Source organism: Manis pentadactyla, chromosome 14, assembly GCF_030020395.1.
Source record: "Manis pentadactyla isolate mManPen7 chromosome 14, mManPen7.hap1, whole genome shotgun sequence".
In the NCBI taxonomy this organism is placed as follows: Eukaryota; Metazoa; Chordata; class Mammalia; order Pholidota; family Manidae; genus Manis; species Manis pentadactyla.
In genome coordinates, this window is record NC_080032.1 from 51,551,066 (window position 1) to 51,571,686 (window position 20,621).

Here is a 20,621-nt window from a genome sequence, read left to right on the forward strand (position 1 = left end):
TTGCATTCTCTCTTGCTACATGGGTGGAGTCATCAGTCTTAACATCTGATCCAAATTTGTGGTCAGAGGTTGATTCTGTTCCCCATAGGGAGACCACAGATACAACCCGAGGAAGCTGAGAACCATGGCCGGGGAACAGACAAGCTGCTGGGCTGACCCAGCCCCGTTAGGCCTAGTTTCAACCAGGTCCCTCCTGGATTTCTCAGTGTTGATTTCAAATAGTTTGTCCTGTAGTCAGCCATCTACGAACAAGAACCCTGGCTCAAGGAGAGCCATCCCCCATGAGAGAGCAGAGGCCCTGCTAGCCACGCTCGGCCTCTCTGTGGCTGCCCTTTTGCTGTGACCAAGGCCTTGGTGCTGTTGGGTGCTGAGGGTCCAGCCGCACTGCAGATGGGGCCTCAAGGAAACCATGGAGCTGGACTTCAGTGCTGTTTCCTACTCCCTCCCCAAATAAGCCTTCATTCTGGGGAGAGACCCCCGCCAGCCTTAGCACCCTATAGAGCTTATGGCTGTCCTCTCCCCAGGGGAATCTGTGCTCTTTGACATCCTTCTGACTTTGGAGTCAAAGTCTTTCTCCCTGTGGAAGGAATTTAATAAACAAAATGGCTCTGTGCACGGGCAATATTCTGAATGAGGTCAGTGCTCTGAAACTCAGAGCCACTGAGCCATCTGTGTGTAAGGTGTCCTCTGGCAAGAGGAGCAGATGGTAGTCTGACCACGAGGCCTGTCTGTTCCAAATCCAGCCCTCCCTCTCCACTTCACACACACACACACACACACACACACACACACATGCATGCACACACACACAAGGGCACAGATGCACATACGTACTGCCCCACCTGTGGTGTGCCCGCCTCCTCCAGTACCCAGAGCTCCCCTTCTGGGCACTTTGGCTCCTGAGATCCTAATTAAATACCTAAAATACCCCACACATCTCTTCTGGTATGCTTCAGTGTCAGAGGACTTGAGACTTTAAGAGGACAATCATAGTTGTGGGTTTGAGGTCCCACTGCAAATGGGGAACATCTTCTGGGTTCCCCCCGAGTGGTCCAGTGCCTACAGCCCCACTCAGGTCACCTCCTTTCCCACCTCTGCTTCTAGCTGGCTGATAATCTGTGCCCATTGCCTTTACCTGCCAGAACCTGGACACACCTGAGTTTGCAACCCTGGGCTAGTCCCTGTCTGAGCCTCAGTTTCCCACATCTGTCAGAAGCATTGGCTGAACAGCCTCTCCATTTCTCTCAGGCTTGGCTGCTCGCATTCTCTGATGATGGCCCATGTCTGTGCCTGCAGGTGGGTGCAGGGTGGGCAGTGCTGAGAAGGGTCATCAGCATGGGGAACTATGGGCAGTTAAGGGATGTGGGCCACTTGAAAGGAGATGCCCCAAAGGGAAGTTGAAGTGCATCCCAGGAAAGACACTTTCAGGTCTTCCCTGGACCCCTGAGAACTCGGGGTACCCACCTGCTGCTGCTGACTATCGTTGCACGGAGCCAGCGTCACGGCACAGCCCAGGATGTCCCCTGCTGCCTGGCAGTCTGCGCAGAGGCCGAGTCCAGTGTTGTGGAGCTGCAAGTGGACATCACACAGAGTGAGCCCCACCTTCACTGCAAAGATGCCCTCTGTCAGGCTGCTCCTCGACTTCCTCTATGCAGTGTAGTTCAAGGTGCCAGGCTCGGGCCACACAAATGGGTGAGGTCAAGAGGAAGCTCCCGATCCTCAGGGATGGACCTGAAGGGGCTGGGCTGCACCTGTCATGCTGACGGCCCTGGGACGGGGTAGGGGGCAGCCCTGTCATCTCCGGCAGGTCAGGCCTGGATGCCTGTGGCCCTGTGAGCTTGGGACTGGTTGGCCAGGGTCATGCAAGAGCATCTGAACATTCCGTTTCTGCCTGGGGAAGCTGCCCACTGACTCTCCTTCCTCCTCACCCTCCCCGGGCTATGACTTGCCTTTCCGGAGAACCTGGGCCTGCCTTCAGATGGGTACAGCTCAGGGTAGATGTGAGCCAGAAACCAGGAGAACATCCGACACCCCAGCCTCCTCTGCAGCTGCAGGCGTTCTGTGCAGTCTGGCTTCTCTGCCTGGGGCAGGAGGAGACACAGGTAGGCAGGTGGAGAAAGTCTGCCTTATACCAAATTCACGTGGTGGGTGGGAAGACGCTGGAAGATTGGGACAGGAGGAGAAGACCAAGAGCACAGTCGCCAGGGCTGCAAACAGGAGGAGGGGCATGTGTGGGGAGGGGCAGGGTGACGGGTCTTCCCTGGAGAGAGCTGGAGAACCAGCAGTGTGGTGGTGCTCTCACCCCATACACAGCTCCTCACATTGCGCTCCACAGGGACCATCATGTCTGCACTTTGCTGATTTTTCTATGGAAAACAGCAAAATGGGGGGGCTTTGCACTCATGTTGGTGTGGTACGGCACCATGAGGGCCCTTACAGAGGCAGAAACTGACCCAAAGGCAACTGGGATGAAGTAAGCTGGGAAATTGTGGGGTAGGGGTGGGGACAAGGCAAGTTTTCCTTGCTTTCCCTATGGGGCCCAATTTCCTCCATTAATGAGTCATTCCTTTGGCTACATCATCCCTTTTCCTTGAGATTCTCCTGTATAATGTAATTGTCCTGGAATGGATATCAAGATAAGTCCTTAACATTTTAGGATAAATATATGTATTTGGCTATATTGATAAGATTCAAAGAACCCTATCCATAAATTTAGTTCTAACCCCTGGATATTTTTAGGGAAGAGAGAGGTGCTAAGGAGGGGTTATAAGGACTAAAAACAGAAAAAAGAGAGAGGACGATCTCCTGGGGTGGGGAGAGGAGAGGGAAGGGGTCTGGACAGGAAATCCCCGTCAGAATTCCAACTTGATGGCCTCTGGTCCCGCAATCAGACACTGCTCCAACAGGCTGGTGATGCAAGTTGGTTTGATTCTGCTTTTTCCCTCTGAGTCCTGGAAGAATCAGGTCTCAATCTGCCATACTGGAATGTTCTCTCCCTGCTTCTCAAGATGTGATCCACGAAATACCGGGCTCAGAAATGTCCAAGGAACTTGTTAAAAATGTGAACTCGTAGGCCCTGCCCCAGAGACTGTGATTCAGCAGGTTGGGGCAGGGACCCTGGAATCTGCATTTTCACTATTTCTCCCAGTGAGTCTTACCTACAGAACATTTGAGAACAACTCTGAGGTGGGAATTTCTTGTTTGTTCTGCATGTTTAACCCACCATTGAGTCAAAGAGATCTATTACTATTTCCTCTAAGGAAATTAGTGTAAGTTTTCTGCTACTTTCTTGGCATTCTTAGTGTTCACTCGAGGCCCCCTAGCTGTTCTCCATTTGCTGTTAAGGCAGACACAGTCCTTCATGCATGCATGCCCCACCACCTCCACCCTGGCGAGGAAACAGATTGGCAAAGCTACCAGCCCTGTCTGACCTCAGATGAGGGGCATGATGACAAGGAGCTGTCCCTTCTGTACAACTGTGCTTGACAGAGGAGAAAACAAGAGTGTCAACATCTCCCACAGTCTCTGGGTGTCCAGGATTTCTGTAACTTAAAGGCCACTTGAGAGCTTTATGGGTGAGATGGGCAGGGAGATGGAAGGATAGAAATCATTAGACAAAATTAATTTTTAGCTATTTAAATTTAAAGCACATTCATGCTACTGAATACCTTCAGGGAGGCAGTAATGTTATTGAAATTCTGACATCAAAGTAAACAATAGGACATTTCCAAAACAGGAATTAATGGAAATGTTCAAATGAAAAAAAATGTCAGAAAAAAGGTCCCCTCTCCTCACTTACCAGCAGGGGGTGCCATTCTCCTCCTGAAAGTCATCAAATGATAGGGACACTTGTGGACCAGAGAATGGAGCACATCCAGCCGTGTGGGCTGGTGAGGGGCCTGTGGGTGCTGTTCCAGGGCTGTTGTGGGTCCTGGGGATCTTACCTTCAGAGGCCCATGCCCAGTGCAGCAAACACGCATGCGAACCCACATCGCACACTAAATGGCACTTATGTGTCACCCCATAACAACTGAGCTACATGGCAGCAGGCAGGCAGTAATGTGTTGCTTGTGGACATGGAATCTAATGGCCATGTGGGGCCCTAGAAGCCCTGCTGGGCTTTCTCCTTACCTTGCTCAAGGACAGGGCCTCTGGATTGTGCCTGTAGAAGGTATCTTTGAACGAGCCCAGCCAGGCCTCAGCAATGCGAACCTTGTTCCGCAGGGCAGCCTCCTGGTCAAGGGGGGAGCTGCCACCTGGATTTCGGTAGATATGCCCCACCCGCGAGCAAGGAAGGATTTCAACAGAGCCACCACAGAGCCAGGCCTGCCATGAAAGGAGAAAATAAATACCTCCACACCCCACCCCAAGAACACGGCGGGTAAGGGATCCTGAGAGGGGCTGGCAAATGTTCAGGAAATTGTGAGCACAAAATGGTAAAGATAATTACAGTACTCAGGGTGCAGCTGAATTTCCAGACCTGGGAGTCCAGGCAGGGGAGTGACAAGGTGGGAAGAATGGGGGCACCTGCCCTGGGACGGAACCAGTGGGGCAAGGGGGCCACCCCCAGGCGACTACCCGAATGTGCCCCGGCCCTGAACCACACGGGTAGATTTAGCACTTAGGGAGATGTGGCCGTGCGGATTAGCATCCCTGTTTCCCAGAGCTGCTTCCTCAGGGAAAAAGTTGTCCCTAGCGGTCAGGGAATTTCTACAAGCTCACAAAGTCTCCTGCTGCAAAGGCATGAGAGCCATTTGCATGGAGATGAAAGCAAGCTTTCCTTAAAAGTGAGTCTTTCCCACTTCAGGAGGGTTCTCTGCTCTTTGCTCCCAAATGCCTGGAATTCATGTGACAGGAAGCTGTTCAGTCCCTACTTGAGGATGAACATGAAAAGGAAAACATCCCTGGCAGAGACAGCATATGAACGGAAACACCAAAGCTGGGGTTCCCAGACTGTGTGCCCAGGTTCCTGCCCCCCAGTGGACTCACAGGGCCACCTGGGCTACTTTAAATGTTTGAGAACAACAGTGACATCTGTTTGCTGTTCTGCAAACTGCAAGCTTGCAGTAATTAAGGTTTCACCACTAGATGGAAGCACTTTTGATGCTGTCCGTTTCACTTTGGGGTTTCAGAGGTTGTTGTGATGAAAAAGCAAGTATCACACTAAAATCACCGTGGGACAGGAAATGAGGAGGTGGCATCCCATCCTATCCCACGGTCTGAGAAGCCGTGTGGTGCCCAATAGTTGCGAAGGAGTTAGGACAGATACTTACTCAGCTGTTTGGAGCAAACCCTCCTTATCCTCAGGGGATATGCTGCACGCCCCCCAAGGGATGCCTGAAAGCACAGATGGTCCAGAGCCCTGTATATACTGCGCTTTCCTATGCACACATACCCATGATAAAGTGTAATTTATAAATCAGGCTCAGTAAGAGATGAACAACAGTAATACAATAGAACAATTTTAACAATATACCGTAACAAAAGTTATGTGAATGGGGACTCTCTCTCAAACTGTCTTATCCTACTACACTCACCCTTCTTGTGATAATGTGAGATGATAAAATGCCCAATGAAGATAGGAAGTGAGGGGAATTTCACAGGCGTTGTGACATAGCATCAGGCTATTGCTGCCCTTCTGACAAAACATCAGTGGGAGGATCATCTGCTTCCAGACGGGTCACTGAAACTGTGGATAAGGGGGCATCACTGTCCTCCATACTCAGAATTGTCTGGGGTTTGTTTGGCCTGTGGGTGTTGTGAACAGAGAAAGTACTATGGGGAAGGAGACTGACATTCTGCCCCTAACTCCAGGGGAGTTCACGAGGGAGGCTGGGGTTAAAGCCAAGGCAGGGCATGAGTGAGGTGGGGAGGGAAAGAAAAGAGAGCTTGAGACACTGCACTTAATGATGTTATAATTTGCCCTCAGTCTTATCCCTGACCAGTGGCATTGCTAATGGCAGCCCCCAAGCTGTGACCATACTCACACTCCAGAGACCCCACCTGGGTCCTCCCTTGGTCCAGGGCATACCTTGAGAGACAGTTCGAGGTTTTCACCACCTTGCAGTAACATGAGGGGGTCATACGCCCCAGTGTTTTGGAAGTAATGTCTGTCCATGGCCACAACCCCGCTGGGCACCACAGGGCTCCTGGGCAGAGAGAAGATGGAATAGAGTGCAGTTCAGAACACAGAGCACATCAGGAGACTTGCCAGTGGGAGCCCCAGGGGCTAAGAGGGTGGGCTCTGGGCTCTGATAGGTCTCAGGGCTTTTAACTGCAACACTGGAGACAAGCAATCATATTAAAAATCCCAATCTTTCATGGAAAGAAAGCTATGGCTGCAGGGCCTTTTATTCCCCATCCAGGGGGCTGCACCTGAGGCTCCCCTGCCCTCTGGCTTGAGTGCCCCTGCAAAGACCTTTGGGAAGAAGGCCCTGGTTAAAATAAGATACCCTAAGGCAGGTGACATCAGGCCTGGACAGAAGGAAACAGTCAGGCTCTGCCCTCCTTTCTTCCCTCATCCAGATGTGGCACTCAGGCAGGTACAGTGTGGAGGGTCATAGGAGCCCCTGGGGGCCAGGCATGCCAACCCCCCACCAGAGTCCAGGTCCAGGGGGGAAGGCGAATCTTGGAGAGAGCTGACACGGGACAGCGAAAGCCTGAGATGGGAACCTCCCACCCCCTCACTGCTGCCCCCACAGAGGTCTGGAGCTCAAAATCAACCCAGGGAGACAGCGAGGAGGACACCCGGAAGACAGATTTAAACATGACATGACTAAGCTATTACTGACTTTGACTAATTTGCCCAGAAGTTTTATGCTATTAGGTGGAAAGAGGAGTCAAGATAGAAATTACCTAAGTTGATTTATTAGAGAATAAAGATAAATACTTTTTGTATATCCAAGCTTGTGGGTAATCAGTTCTGCTGTTAGTCATACTCCCTTGGGTAGTGCCTTGAAGTCCTATTCATGCCTGATGCCTTTATTCTGTGTCCCTGTGCTAGATACTCAGAAACTCAAGTAATTGGTTGGTGTTGGGCAGTAGGTGACAGACTGGCAGGTGGAGGTCAGCTGCCCAAAAGTGGACTCCACAGGGTCCCCTGTCCCACAGGTGCTCACACTGCCTACAGTGTGACCTTGACATTCCTCCCCCAAGGGGGTGTCTATTCTCCTTCCCATGAACCTGAGTGGGCCTGTGACAGCACTGGAGGTGACCCTGGGTGCCTTCTGAGGCTGGTTATAGAAGGGGCTACATACCTCCAAAACACGCTGAGTGAAAGATGCCTGACGCGAGAGGCCAGGTACTGTGTGACTGCCCTGACAGGGCCAGTCCGTAGGGCTGGTTGGCGGTTGCCAGGGACAGGGGCCGGGGAGCAGTGGAGACCCTGCCTAATGGGTAAGGGACTTTACTTTGGGGTAATGGAGATGTTTTGGACTAGACAGAGGAGGCGGTTGCACAACATGGTGAATATACTAAATGCTACCGAATTCTTCACTCTCAAAGGGTGACTTTTATGTTATGTGAAATTCACCTCAAGACATTATTTTTTAAAAGCAGGTAGGAGGTACAGCTTGCATCACCAGCCCTCTTGGGATTGGCTCGCTCTGAGGCCCCAGCCAGCAGACACACAGCCACCTCTGGGGGGCTGCACACTGGCCTTCAGGCAGGGTACAGAGTGTCGCGGGATTGCGGCCCCAGCTCTTCGCCGTTTCTGGCCATTCTAGCCCAGTTCGGACTAGTCCTGCTGAAGCCCTGGATACCCTGGGGCACAGACGACCACCCCGAGGCTCCCTCAGGGTGCATGAGCTTCATAAATCGGTTGTTGTTCTACACCACTAAGTGAGTGGTTTACTTGGCAACAGACGGTGTCTAGAGTATGTCCTCAAAGAGAGTATAATTGTCCAAAAACTAAACACGCCCAAACACCAAACTGAGCAACTCACACAATTGGGGGTACTATGAGCGTCGTGGTGTCTCAGCATGCACCTGGCTGAAGTCTTCCTCTTCCCTGAGGAAGTCCCCAAGGCCAGAGCAATCCCGGGGTGACCAGGTGAGACAGACCTGGGGCAGCATCCCAGTGCAGCCTCTGCCTCTGTCCCCACAGGGGCATCCAGGGGAGCGGCCTGCGGGGCTGCCGGACTCCACTCACACAGTAGGGAAACAGCCGTCACACACAGTGCCTGGCCCTGTGTTGTAGAAGGGGCTACATACCTCCAAAACACGCTGAGTGAAAAGATGCCTGACGCAAGAGGCCAGGTACTGTGTGACTGCCCTGACAGGGCCAGTCCGTAGGGACAAAGAGCAGGTCTGTGGTTACCAGGGACAGGGGCTGGGGAGCAGCAGAGAGTCTCACTCAGTGACTCAGGTGACCTTCCCAGAAGCCCTGCATGGGATGTCCTGTTGTTACCCCAGTTTAGTGGTGAGGAAACTGAGGCATGGAGAAAGTAATTGTAAGACACCAGTGGAGCCTGGATTCGATCCCAAGCAGTCTGGCTGCCAAGCTGGTCGTGGGGAAGCAAGGGAGAAGCAGGCCGTGCGAGGGGCCCTCACCTGATGGGCTTGATGGGGGACTGGAGAGCCTTCCTTTCACCCTCAGGCAAAGGCGCCCAGTGGAAATCCAGCTTCCAGTCTAGCACTCCACGCTGCAAATCCCTGGAGGGGTAATACTGAAAAGTCTTCCAGTCGATCACGTCTATGACTGGAGACACCACCCGGCTCCTGGGAAGAATCGTGGAGTCAAACAAGGAATACAAGTCATTCACTTGCTGAGGATAGAAATGTCATCTGTGCCCACTGCCCATTGTGGCGCCCCCTGTGCTGGATTTAGAAGACTTCATATGGAAAAAGATGTAAAAATATTGGTAAGTTTTATATTGATTACATGTTGAAATGAAGATTTTGGACATACTGGGTTTATTAAAATATATTATTAAAATTAATTTCATGTTTTTTTTCTTTTCTAATATGACTATTAGAAACGTTTATATCACATGTGTGACATACATGGCTCATGTTATGTTTCTATTAGGCAGCATTATTCCAGAAAACAGTTTTCCTTAAAGAACTGGGGACCCATTTCATTAAAGAACCTATTTGCCCTCTGTTGACAGCACCAGGGGATGGGAGAATGGGGTCCTAGGCTCAGCTCTGCCACTAAGGAGTTGTGTGATCTTGAGACAGCTGTTGAACTTTTCTGGGACTCAGTTTCCCCATTTGTAAAATGGGAGGTTGAACTATTTCTCACAAAGGTATTTCTCAGCCATAATGCTCTAGGACTGTTGTTCTTAACTTCTTTTGGGGTCTTTGATCCCTTGAGAACAAGCGGAAAACTGTGGACCTGCCACAGAAAAATAATCATACGCACATATGCAAAATACTATGTGCAGCATTAAGCAGGTTCATGGGCTCCTGATTGAGGGTCTCGTTCTTATTCTTCCCTTGATTAAAACTTGATTGACTTGGGGAATAAGGACTGCCAAGCCCAGAAGCATCCCTGGTGCTAATGCAGCCGCGTCTACAAGCAAACCAAAGTTCTGAGTGTAGGTCTATTTGCTCACTTACAGATGCTATTGGTGATTGTATTTTATCCCTCCGCCCCCCACATTTTTTCCACAGCCTGACCTCAGGGAGGGTGATGTGGGAAACTGGGGTAGGTCATTGCCTTTTTACTAAATAGGTGATCACCCAGGTGTATCAGAAGCTACTCTCCACCTAGCTAACATCTCAATCACATTTCCTGTACTCTCATGACTATTACTTCTACAATCAGTGCCACGGAATGAACCAGGCCTGAACTCGGGGGTGGCAAGAAGGTACCATCCACAAAGAGAAGTTAATTCCTGGAAGGAGCTACCCCAGCCACACTGTGTTTACACTGTCAGCAAAGCATTTTGTGGAATATCAGAATCGAGAGCCAGGGAAGGTGTGTAGCTGAATTCTGAAGAATCCATCAAATTCATGCCATCTTAATAATCATAATAGGACAAGAAAGGAAATTGGATTTGAGTGTTTACACAATAAATTCATCCTAGACATTTGAGCTGTGTCCTTCCTGACAAAGGTATACATTACCTTTTAATGGAAATGAGAACTATAAAATTCATTAAATTTCTTATTTTGCTCTGTCTTGCTGGAAGCTCAGAGTCAAGTGTAAAGATCACTTCTATAACTGTATTACCTGTGATACCCAATACCATCTTTTCCTTTCTGAAATCTTTTCTTTCTATTTTTACCAGACACATAAGTGATTAATCATGCACCTCTCTGAGGACATTTCAGATAGAGATGAAGGATAGATAAAATGTCAATGAATGAAGTGAAAGACATGTTTTGTTTTGTTTTTCTTGCCATGGACCATGGGGCCATGGGGGCTGCTTACCCAGGGCTGAATTCAGGAGTAACCACAGCCTAGTGACTCAGAAAGAGTGATTTGACAAAACCCGAACAGTCTTTTTTTTTTTTTTAACTTTATTTTGGTATCATTAATCTACAGTTACATGAAGGACATTATGTTTACTAGGCGCCCCCCTTCACCAAGTCCCCCCCACATCCCCATTCACAGTCACTGTCCATCAACATAGTAAGATGCTGTAAAATCACTACTTGTCTTCTCTGTGTTGCACAGCCCTCCCTGTGCCCCCGCCACACTATACATGCTAATTGTAATGCCCTCTTTTTTTTTTTCCCCACCCTTATCCCTCCCTTCCCACCCATCCTTCCCAGTCCCTTTCCCTTTGGTAACTATTAGTCCATTCTTGGGTTCTGTGCTTCTGCTGCTGTTTTGTTCCCTCAGTTTTCTTTTGTTCTTATACTCCACATATGAGTGAAATCATTTGGTACTTGTCTTTCTCTGCCTGGTTTATTTCACTGAGCATAATACCCTCTAGCTCCATACATGTTGTTGCAAATGGTACAATTTGTTTTTTTCTTATGGCTGAGTAATATTCCATTGTGTATATGTACCACATCTTCTTTATCCATTCATCTACTGATGGACATTTAGGTTGCTTCCATATCTTGGCTATTGTAAATAATGCAGTGATAAACATAGGGGTGCATCTGTCTTTTTCAAACTGGGCTGCTGCATTCTTGGGGTAAATTCCTAGAAGTGGAATTCCTGGGTCAAACAGTATTTTATTTTGAGCTTTTTGAGGAACCTCCATACTGCTTTCCACAATGGTTGAACTAATTTACATTCCCACCAGCAGTGTAGGAGGGTTCCCCTTTCTCTACAACCTCGCCAACATTTGTTGTTGTTTGTCTTTTGGATGGTAGCCATCCTTACTGGTATGAGATGATATCTCATTGTGGTTTTAATTTGCATTTCTCTGATGACTAGCGATGTGGAGCATCTTTTCATGTGTCTGTTGGCCATCTGAATTTCTTCTTTAGAGAACTGTCTATTCAGCTCCTCTGCCCATTTTTTAATTGGATTATTTGCTTTTTGTTTGTTGAGGTGTGTGAGCTCTTTATATATTTTGGATGTCAACCCTTTATCAGATCTGTCATTTACGAATATATTCTCCCATACTGTAGGATACCTTTTTGTTCTATTGATGGTGTCCTTTGCTGTACAGAAGCTTTTCAGCTTGATATAGTCCCATTTGTTCATTTTTGCATTTGTTTCCCTTGCCCGGGGAGATAAGTTCAAGAAGAGGTCACTCATGTTTATGTCTAAGAGATTTTTGCCTATGTTTTTTTCTAAGAGTTTTATGGTTTCATGACTTACATTCAAGTCTTTGATCCATTTTGAATTTAGTTTTGTGTATGGGGTTAGACAGTGATCCAGTTTCATTCTTTTACATGTAGCTATCCAGTTTTGCCAGCACCATCTGTTGAAGAGACTGTCATTTCCCCATTGTATGTCCATGGCCCCTTTATCGAATATTAGTTGACCATATATGTTTGGGTTAATGTTTGGAGTCTCTATTCTGTTCCATTGGTCTGTGGCTCTGTTCTTGTGCCAGTACCAAATTGTCTTGATTACTGTGGCTTTGTAGTAGAGCTTGAAGTTGGGGAGTGAGATCGCCCCCACTTTATTCTTCCTTCTCAGGATTGCTTTAGCTATTTGGGGTCTTTGGTGTTTCCATATGAATTTTTGAACTATTTGTTCCAGTTCATTGAAGAATGCTGTTGGTAGTTTGATAGGGATTGCATCGAATCTGTATATTGGTTTGGGCAGGATGGCCATTTTGACTATATTAATTCTTCCTAGCCAGGAGCATGGGATGAGTTTCCATTTGTTAGTGACCTCTTTAATTTCTCTTGAGTGTCTTATAGTTTTCAGGGTATAGGTCTTTCACTTCCTTGGTTAGGTTTATTCCTAGGTATTTTATTCTTTTTGATGCTATTGTGAATGGAATTGTCTTCCTGATTTCTCTTTCTATTAGTTTATTGTTAGTGTATAGGAAAGCCACTAATTTCTGTGTGTTAATTTTGTATCCTGCAACTTTGCTGAATTCTGATATTAGCTCTAGTAGTTTCGGAGTGGAGTCTTTAGGGTTTTTTTATGTACAATATCATGTCATCTGCAAATAGTGACAGTTTAACTTCTTCTTTACCAATCTGGATTCCTTGTATTTCTTTGTTTTGTCTAATTGCCATGGTTAGGACGTCCAGTACTATGTTAAATAACAGTGGGGAGAGTGGGCATCCCTGTCTTGTTCCCGATCGCAGAGGAAAAGCTTTCAGCTTCTGGCTGTTCAGTATGATGTTGGCTGTGGGTTTATCATATATGGCCTTTATTATGTTGAGGTACTTGCCCTCTACACCCATTTTGTTGAGAGTTTTTATCATGAATGGATGTTGAATTTTATCAAATGCATTTTCAGTATCTATGGAGATGATCATGTGGTTTTTGTCTTTCTTTTTGTTGTTGTGGTGGATGATGTTGATGGATTTTCGAATGTTGTACCATCCTTGCATCCCTGGGATGAATCCCACTTGGTCATGGTGTATGATCCTTTTGATGTATTTTTGAATTCGGTTTGCTAATATTTTGTTGAGTATTTTTGCATCTACGTTCATCAGGGATATTAGTCTGTAGTTTTCTTTTTTGGTGGGGTCTTTGCCTGGTTTTGGTATTAGGGTGATGTTGGCTTCATAGAATGAGTTTGGGAGTATTCCCTCCTCTTCTATTTTTTGGAAAACTTTAAGGAGAATGGGTATTATGTCTTCTCTGTATGTCTGATAAATTCTGAGGTAAATCCATCTGACCCAGGGGTTTTGTTCTTTGGTAGTTTTTTGATTACCACTTCAGTTTCATTGATGGTAATTGGTGTGTTTAGATTTTCTATTTCTTTCTGGGTCAGTCTTGGAAGGTTGTATTTTTCTAGGAAGTTGTCCATTTCTCCTAGGTTTCCCAGTTTGTTACCATATAGGTTTTCATAGTATTCTCTAATAATTCTTTGTATTTCTGTGGGGTCCGTCGTGATTTTTCCTTTCTCGTTTCTGATTCTGTTGATGTGTGTTGACTCTCTTTTTCTCTTAATAAGTCTGGCTAGAGATTTATCTATTTTGTTTATTTTCTCAAAGAACCAGCTCTTGGTTTCATTGATTTTTGCTATTGTTTTATTCTTCTCAATTTTATTTATTTCTTCTCTGATCTTTATTATGTCCCTCCATCTGCTGACCTTCGGCCTCATTTGTTCTTCTTTTTCCATTTTCGATAATTGTGACATTAGACCATTCATTTGGGATTGTTCTTCTTTAAATATGCCTGGATTGCTATATGCTTTCCTCTTAAGACTGCTTTTGCTGTATACCACAGTAGTTGGGGCTTTGTGTTGTTGTTGTCGTTTGTTTCCATATATTGCTGGATCTCCATTTTGATTTGGTAATTGATCCATTAATTATTTAGGAACGTGTTGTTAAGCCTCCATGTGTTTGTGGGCCTTTTTGCTTTCTTTGTACAATTTATTTCTAGTTTTATGCCTTTGTGGTCTGAAAAGTTGGTTGGTAGGATTTCAATCTTTTGGAATTTACTGAGGTTCTTTTTGTGGCCTAGTATGTGGTCTATTCTGGAGAATGTTCCATGTGCACTTGAGAAGAATGTGTATCCTGTTGCTTTTGGATGTAGAGTTCTGTAGATGTCTATTAGGTCCGTCTGTTCTAGTGTGTTGTTCAGTGCCTCTGTGTCCTTACTTATTTTCTGTCTGGTGGATCTGTCCTTTGGAGTGAGTGTTGTGTTGAAGTCTCCCAAAATGAATGCATTGCATTCTATTTCCTCCTTTAATTCTGTTAGTATTTGTTTCACATATGTTGGTGCTCCTGTATTGGGTGCATATATATTTATAATAGTTATATCCTCTTGTTGGACTGAGACCTTTATCATTATGTAATGTCCTTCTTTATCTTTTGTTACTTTCTTTGTTTTGAAGTCTATTTTGTCTGATACTAGTATTGCAACACCTGCTTTTTTCTCTCTGTTGTTTGCATGAAATATCTTTTTCCATCGCTTGACTTTAAGTCTGTGCATGTCTTTGGGTTTGAGGTGAGTCTCTTGTAAGCAGCAAAAAAGAAAGTCTTGCTTTTTTATCCATTCTGTTACTCTGTGTCTTTTGATTGGTGCATTCACTCCATTTACATTTAGGGTGATTATTGAAAGGTATGTACTTATTGCCATTGCAGGCTTTAAGTTTGCGGTTACCAAAGGTTCAAGGTTAGCTTCTTTACTATCTTACTGTCTAACTTAACTTGCTTATTGAGCTATTATAAACACGGTCTGATGATTCTTTATTTCTCTCCCTTCTTATTCCTCCTCCTCCTTTCTTCATATGTTGGGTGTTTTGTTCTGTGCTTTTTTTAGGAGTGCTCCCATCTAGAGCAGTCCCTGTAAGATGCCCTGTAGAGGTGGTTTGTGGGAGGCAAATTCCCTCAACTTTTGCTTGTCTGGGAATTGTTTAATCCCTCCTTCATATTTAAATGATAATCGTGCTGGATACAGTAGTCTTGGTTCGAGGCCCTTGTGTTTCATTGCATTAAGTATATCATGCCATTCTCTTCTGGCCTGTAGGGTTTCTGTTGAGAAGTCTGATGATAACCTGATAGGTTTTCCTTTGTAGGTGACCTTTTTTTTCTCTCTGGCTGCCTTTAATACTTTGTCCTTGTCTTTGATCTTTGCCATTTTAATTATTATGTACCTTGGTGTTGCCCTCCTTGGATCCCTTGTCATGGGAGTTCTTTGTACCTCTGTGGTCTGAGAGGCCATTTCCTCCCCTAGTTTGGGGAAGTTTTCAGCAATTATTTCTTCAAAGACACTTTCTATCCCTTTTTCTCTCTCTTCTTCTTCTGGTACCCCTATAATGCGGATATTGTTCCATTTTGATTGGTCACACCGTTCTCTTAAAATTCTTTCATTCCTGGAGATCCTTTTATCTCCCTCTGCATCAGCTTCTCTGCATTCCTGTTCTCTGTTTTCTAGTCCATTAATGGTCTCTTGCATCTCGTCCATTCTGTTTTGAAGTCCTTCCAGAGCTTGTTTTATTTCTGTATTCTCCCTCCTTAGTTCTTGCATATTTCTCTGCAAGTCCATCAGCATGGTTATGACTTTTGTTTTGAATTCTTTTTCAGGAAGACTAGTTAAATCTATCTCCCAAGGTTCCTTCTCAGGGGAAGATGTAGAAGATGTCGAAGCTGCCTGGGTTAGTCTTGTCTGGATCAAATTTTTTTGCCTTTTCATGTTGATATGTGCAATGGTGAGCTATTGACTCGTCTGTCAGCTGGGAGAGCCAAGACTTTCCACTTGCTCCTGGCCTTTCTTTACTGGGACAACTGCGACCCCTAGTGGCTTGTGTTGGGCAATTGCATGTAGACTGGGTCTCTGTATCTTGCCTAGCCAGTATGGAGGAAGCTCCTTTGCTGTGGGCGTTGCCAGCCTCAGGCTGCTTCTCTGCTATGGCGGGGCCCTGGAGGGGTAATGGACGGGGGGCTGTTTGACTGTTTACCTCCGTGAGGGGGTCTCAGAGCTGTTGCCCAGGAGGTTAGTGCGCCCAGAGTTCCCTGGGATTTCCAGCTGCTTGACTGTGACCCGGGATGCTTCCGTCCAGCTGTGGGCACTGGCTTTGGGACCCGCTCACAGGTCTTACTGTCCTGTTTCCCTAGTATCCAGGACCCCACGCATACACTGTGTCTGTGCTCTGGTGCGGATGGCTGGAGCTGGGTGTTCAGCAGTTCTGGGCTCCCTCTCCCTCCTCACTCTGACTCCTCTCCTCCCGTTGGGAGCTGGGGTGAGGGGCGCTCAGGTCCCGCAGGGCTGCGGCTTGTATCTGACCCCTTTCTCCAGGCGCTGGGTTCTCGCAGGTGTGGATGTAGTCTGGCTGTTGTCCTGTGTCTTCTGATCTCTCTTAGGATTAGTTGTATTTGTTGTATTTTCAAAAATATATATGTTTTTGGGAGGAGATTCCCACTGTCCTACTCATGCCACCATCTTCAAAATCCCGAACAGACTTATACTTCGCTTTCAACTTCACACTTACAGATGTGTCCGGTGTTTGGGGGATTCACTTAAAGCAACATAGCAAAGCTGCCTTGCTTGGCTTGGAAGGACCTAGAAGTGTCTGCTTACTCCATCCTTCCCTCCCTTGTGAACTGGGTTTTAACTCTCAGGCAGATATAAGGTTGGTCCTGTCTTAAGCCTTTCTAAGCTCCAGGTGTCAAGCTTTTGGGTTTCAAAGACCAGCCCAGGCAGCCGAACTGTCCACAAAGACAGGTTAACTGAAATATGTGAGGTCCACTAATAAACTGCAGTCTCCATGGAAAGGCTCTCACATTGACAGGCCAAAGGCTCTGATTCTCTCTTTCCAGAGCTCTTGTTGCTCAGGTGTGACTCCAGGGCAGGGGCCAAGCCTGCCGGGACTCTGTCATGCTGAGGGGTGTGGAGTAGGATGATGGCTGCACAGGCTCCTTGGGGCATGAGACCCAGAGAAGGCCACTGCCTCTGCCTGCCACTCCCCGGGGTACACACACTCACATGCACGCACATGCATGCACGTGCACACTCACACTCACATTTTCATCTGGGATTCCCCAGACTGCTTTCCATCAGTGAGCTCCTTGGAGGGCAGAGAGGTAGGAGGTAGTCTGTTCCTGCCCCACCTCCTTCCCAGGGAGCAGGCTTGGCCCGGGCTGAGCACGAGGTGATTTTAAGAATGAGGTCTGTCTAAGAGGAGGGACCAGACCAGCTGTCACTGGACATCAAGCTAGCATAACCCCTCAGAGGGTGCTGTCTTCTGGCGTATCACCAAGGCCTAGCTGCCCCTTCTCCCTTGGAAGTCTTCATTTTTCTGGGGCCATGACTCTCACTCGTTGGCGTGGGGACTAGAGCCAGCAGCACAAGGCATTGGAGCTGGAATGCAGCTACCCTTGATCTTTATCTTCATCACTTTACATAGAGCCAGCCTCCAATCAGTACCTCCTTGGACTGCCCTAAGAACAATGCTCTTGGAGACCTCTGTCTGGGCCTGCTATGTACTGTTAGGCGGGTCGTGCACTGCCTGATCCCAGAGGGGTCCCAAATACCACGGACATTGTACATTTGCATATTCATTTCTACATTTTCTGGCAGTTCAAAAGAGAACCTCATCCTAACAAAATGAAGGCATTATGATATACCTCCTGAGGAATGGGAGTAAAGGGTCATGAGGAAGGGGCTCCTTTTAATGATTCATTCCAGGTGGCCACGTGGGTCCTGGTAGGCCTATCCTGTGGGTGGGGACAGGGAACCAGGGCTAGTAACCAGGCCCTGAGTTCTCTGACCAGGGGGTTAAGGAAGCTGCGATTCTTTAAAATCATCAACTCATGGCTTATTACGTTTTACTCACCCTCCCTATGCCACCTTTTCGATGAAAGCTCTTCAAGAACTTTCCCTGCTTTCTGGGCAATGGGTGTAATCCGGTGATAGAAGGCGGCCTGCCATACGCCTCTGAGGCAGCTGGGGTCCCTTCCTCTCTTGAAGACCAGCACCTGTTAGAAGCTGTGCCCAATGGCTTCTCCAGCTTTGCTTTTTTGTTTTGTTTTGTTTTATTGGAATAGAGTTGATATATAATATTATATTGGTTTCACATGTGAACACAGTGATTTGATAATTATATGCATTACTAACTGCTCACCGTGGTAAGCATAGTTACCCCGTTACCATACCAAGATATCATAATATTATTGGTCATATTCTATATGCTGCACTTCCATTCCTTTGACTAATTTATTTTATAATTTGAAGTTTGTACCTCTTTATCCCCTTCACTTATTTCCCCTATCATACTCCCCCCACCCCATGGGAACCAACAGTCTGATTAGGGGTTAATACCCAAAATATATAAAGAAGTCATATAACTCAATGCCAAAAATCCCCCAAATAATCTTATTAAGAATTGGGCACAGGATCTGAAGAGACAGTTTTTTTCCAAAGAGGACATACATGGCCAACAGCTTTGCCATCTTTAAATGCTTTAAATAAGGTGGGCTGCCACAGGGGGCCGGAGAAAACCCTGAGCAGAGTCACCAGGAAAGCGCAGCAAGCCTGGAAGGGGTGGCTCCCCAGGCCACAGAGTGCAGAGCCCTGCCACGTGATGCAGAGAGAGGGACTCACACCCAGGAGAGGCTGCTGTGCTCTCTGAGCCCCACCTGTGAAGATCTGCAAGCTCCTCATGGGGGCCCAGAGCAGAAAGCTGTGAATAACGAAATGATGGTCAGCCACAGAAAAGAGGGGCCAGGAAGAGGAAGCCAGGCCAGGCTGGGTGGGGACCAGAGGCCCTGTGTGTGTATGTGTGTGTGTGTGTGTGTGTGTGTGAGAGAGAGAGAGAGAGAGAGAGAGAGAGAGAGGGAGGGAGGGAGGGAGGGAGAGAAGAAGGGAGGAAGTTTGATAAAAAGGAGAAGAAGGGAAGAGCCCAGGGAATCAGAATTTCATGCTGTCACCCCTTGCTGGCAGACAGCATCTCAGGGAGCCCATTTCATTGGTTGCTGAGCTATTGCCAAGCTTTCCTCAGCCTAGAGTGGAAACCTCTGGATCTCTGAAAAGGACAAAGGACACCAAGGTGAGAAGCAGACATGAGGGACTCGCTTTAATCAAGGTAAGGTTTTAACATACATCTCACAACCAGGTAGGCATGGGCATGACTGAATGTTTCTCCCTGGTCACCTCCAATGCTTGAGAAGGTTCACAGACAATAAAAAGAGCAGTACACCCAGAGTCAGAAGCCCCCACTCAGCTGCCAAGGCTCTGGGTGGCCTTGCTCGCCATTTCTCCTCTCTGCCAAGGGGAAGCAAGAAGACCTGCCTGAGGGGGCTGGCGATGGGTGTGAATAAAACCGCCTGCTAGGGTTATATGTGCATAAGGCTTAACAATATTGGTGGTGGCTAACTGTCTGCATAAAAGTATAGAGAACAGCTCAACTGTCTAGAGGCTATGTGACCCCGAGGGGTCTCTTTGTCCCCCTTGATACTCAGTTTTTTTTCCAACAGTGAAATCATGGTCCTAAGGTCCCTCTGAGAGTCATCTGTCTGTGATACCGGGGTGGGAATGAAATGAGGACTGGACAGGACCAACTTCATGTCCCACTGTGATGACACACAGTCACTGTGATCTTGGGAACAGAATCCAAGACGGCAGCCTCGTGGGCTTCCTTCGTTTGCCTGTCCTGATCCTGGTGCTCAGCTCACACACGCTCCTTCTCTTCTGAGGTGTGAACTGGGAGGGCAGTGACCTGCGTCACGGACCTGGGCAAAATCCTTTTTGATTTCACTCAAGCTGTGATTGTTCTTTATGAAAAGGAATAGCTGGATTATTAACAGTTTATATTGTGTGGACTGAAGCCCCTTCCATCTAGTGGAATAAGAATGCCTCTAAATCCCCATCCAGAGGTTTTCTTTCTTTTCTGTGGTCAACCCCAACTTCAGAAAGGACAGTCAACACTGACCACGGGAAGGAGTGCAAGCATAGAAGTCACAAGGTGCGGTTCTGGCATCAGCCCTATCTAGCTGGACACCACAAGAAATGTTTATCGAGCTCCTACTGTGTGTCAGGCCTGAGGGGGTCCCAGGTGGGCCAGCCATCAGCTTCCGGTTCTCCTGAGTGGGATATTTAGATTGAGGAAAATGATTGACAAGACATGTTTTAGGAACTGTTTGACTAGAGCAATGAGGTGGCTGAGAGAATGACAGTAAGATGCTGAAAGGAGAGCAGAGAAATGGCCCAAGAAAAATTTAACGTGGTTGGCTAAGTGCTGTGCCATGCGATGCTTGCCAGCGTCCCATTCCTGAGGTCTGGCCTTGGTTGGAAGATGAGAAACTTCCTTGTACACCAGGAAATGGAAATGCTAGTTCTTGATGGGACTTCAGCCATCAGAATCTCATGCTTCTTTTTAGGGGTGAGAACCTAGGAGCAAAGTTTGTAGACTTTCTCCCAGGCAATGTTACCATATTGATTAAAATTACTGACCTTTCCTCAAAGGGAAAGGTGTTAGCCTTCCTACAGGTATTTGCAGATTCGTGGCAGCTGGTCCCTAGGCGTCAGTAGAAAACAAGGTAGGTGGGCTGGAGGGCCTCTAACATCCTTTTCAACTAACCAACTAACCTCCCGATGCTACTTAAGAGTCTCAAACATCTGAAAACCCCAAGGAGCACCT

At 47.1% G+C, this 20,621-nt stretch overlaps 1 protein-coding gene across 1 annotated transcript in view; it reads right to left on the minus strand.

The window, feature by feature from the left end:
* Positions 1-20,621, minus strand: part of GALNT15 (polypeptide N-acetylgalactosaminyltransferase 15) — a 59,222-nt gene that overhangs the window by 15,298 nt on the left and 23,303 nt on the right. Inside the window, exons 4-8 of the mRNA XM_036901021.2 lie at positions 8,551-8,718; positions 6,032-6,149; positions 4,132-4,326; positions 1,950-2,081; positions 1,465-1,569 (exon numbers count right to left, since the gene is read on the minus strand). Of these exons, the coding sequence (XP_036756916.2) occupies positions 1,465-1,569; positions 1,950-2,081; positions 4,132-4,326; positions 6,032-6,149; positions 8,551-8,718 (718 nt within the window). The remainder of the gene's footprint in view (positions 1-1,464; positions 1,570-1,949; positions 2,082-4,131; positions 4,327-6,031; positions 6,150-8,550; positions 8,719-20,621) is intronic.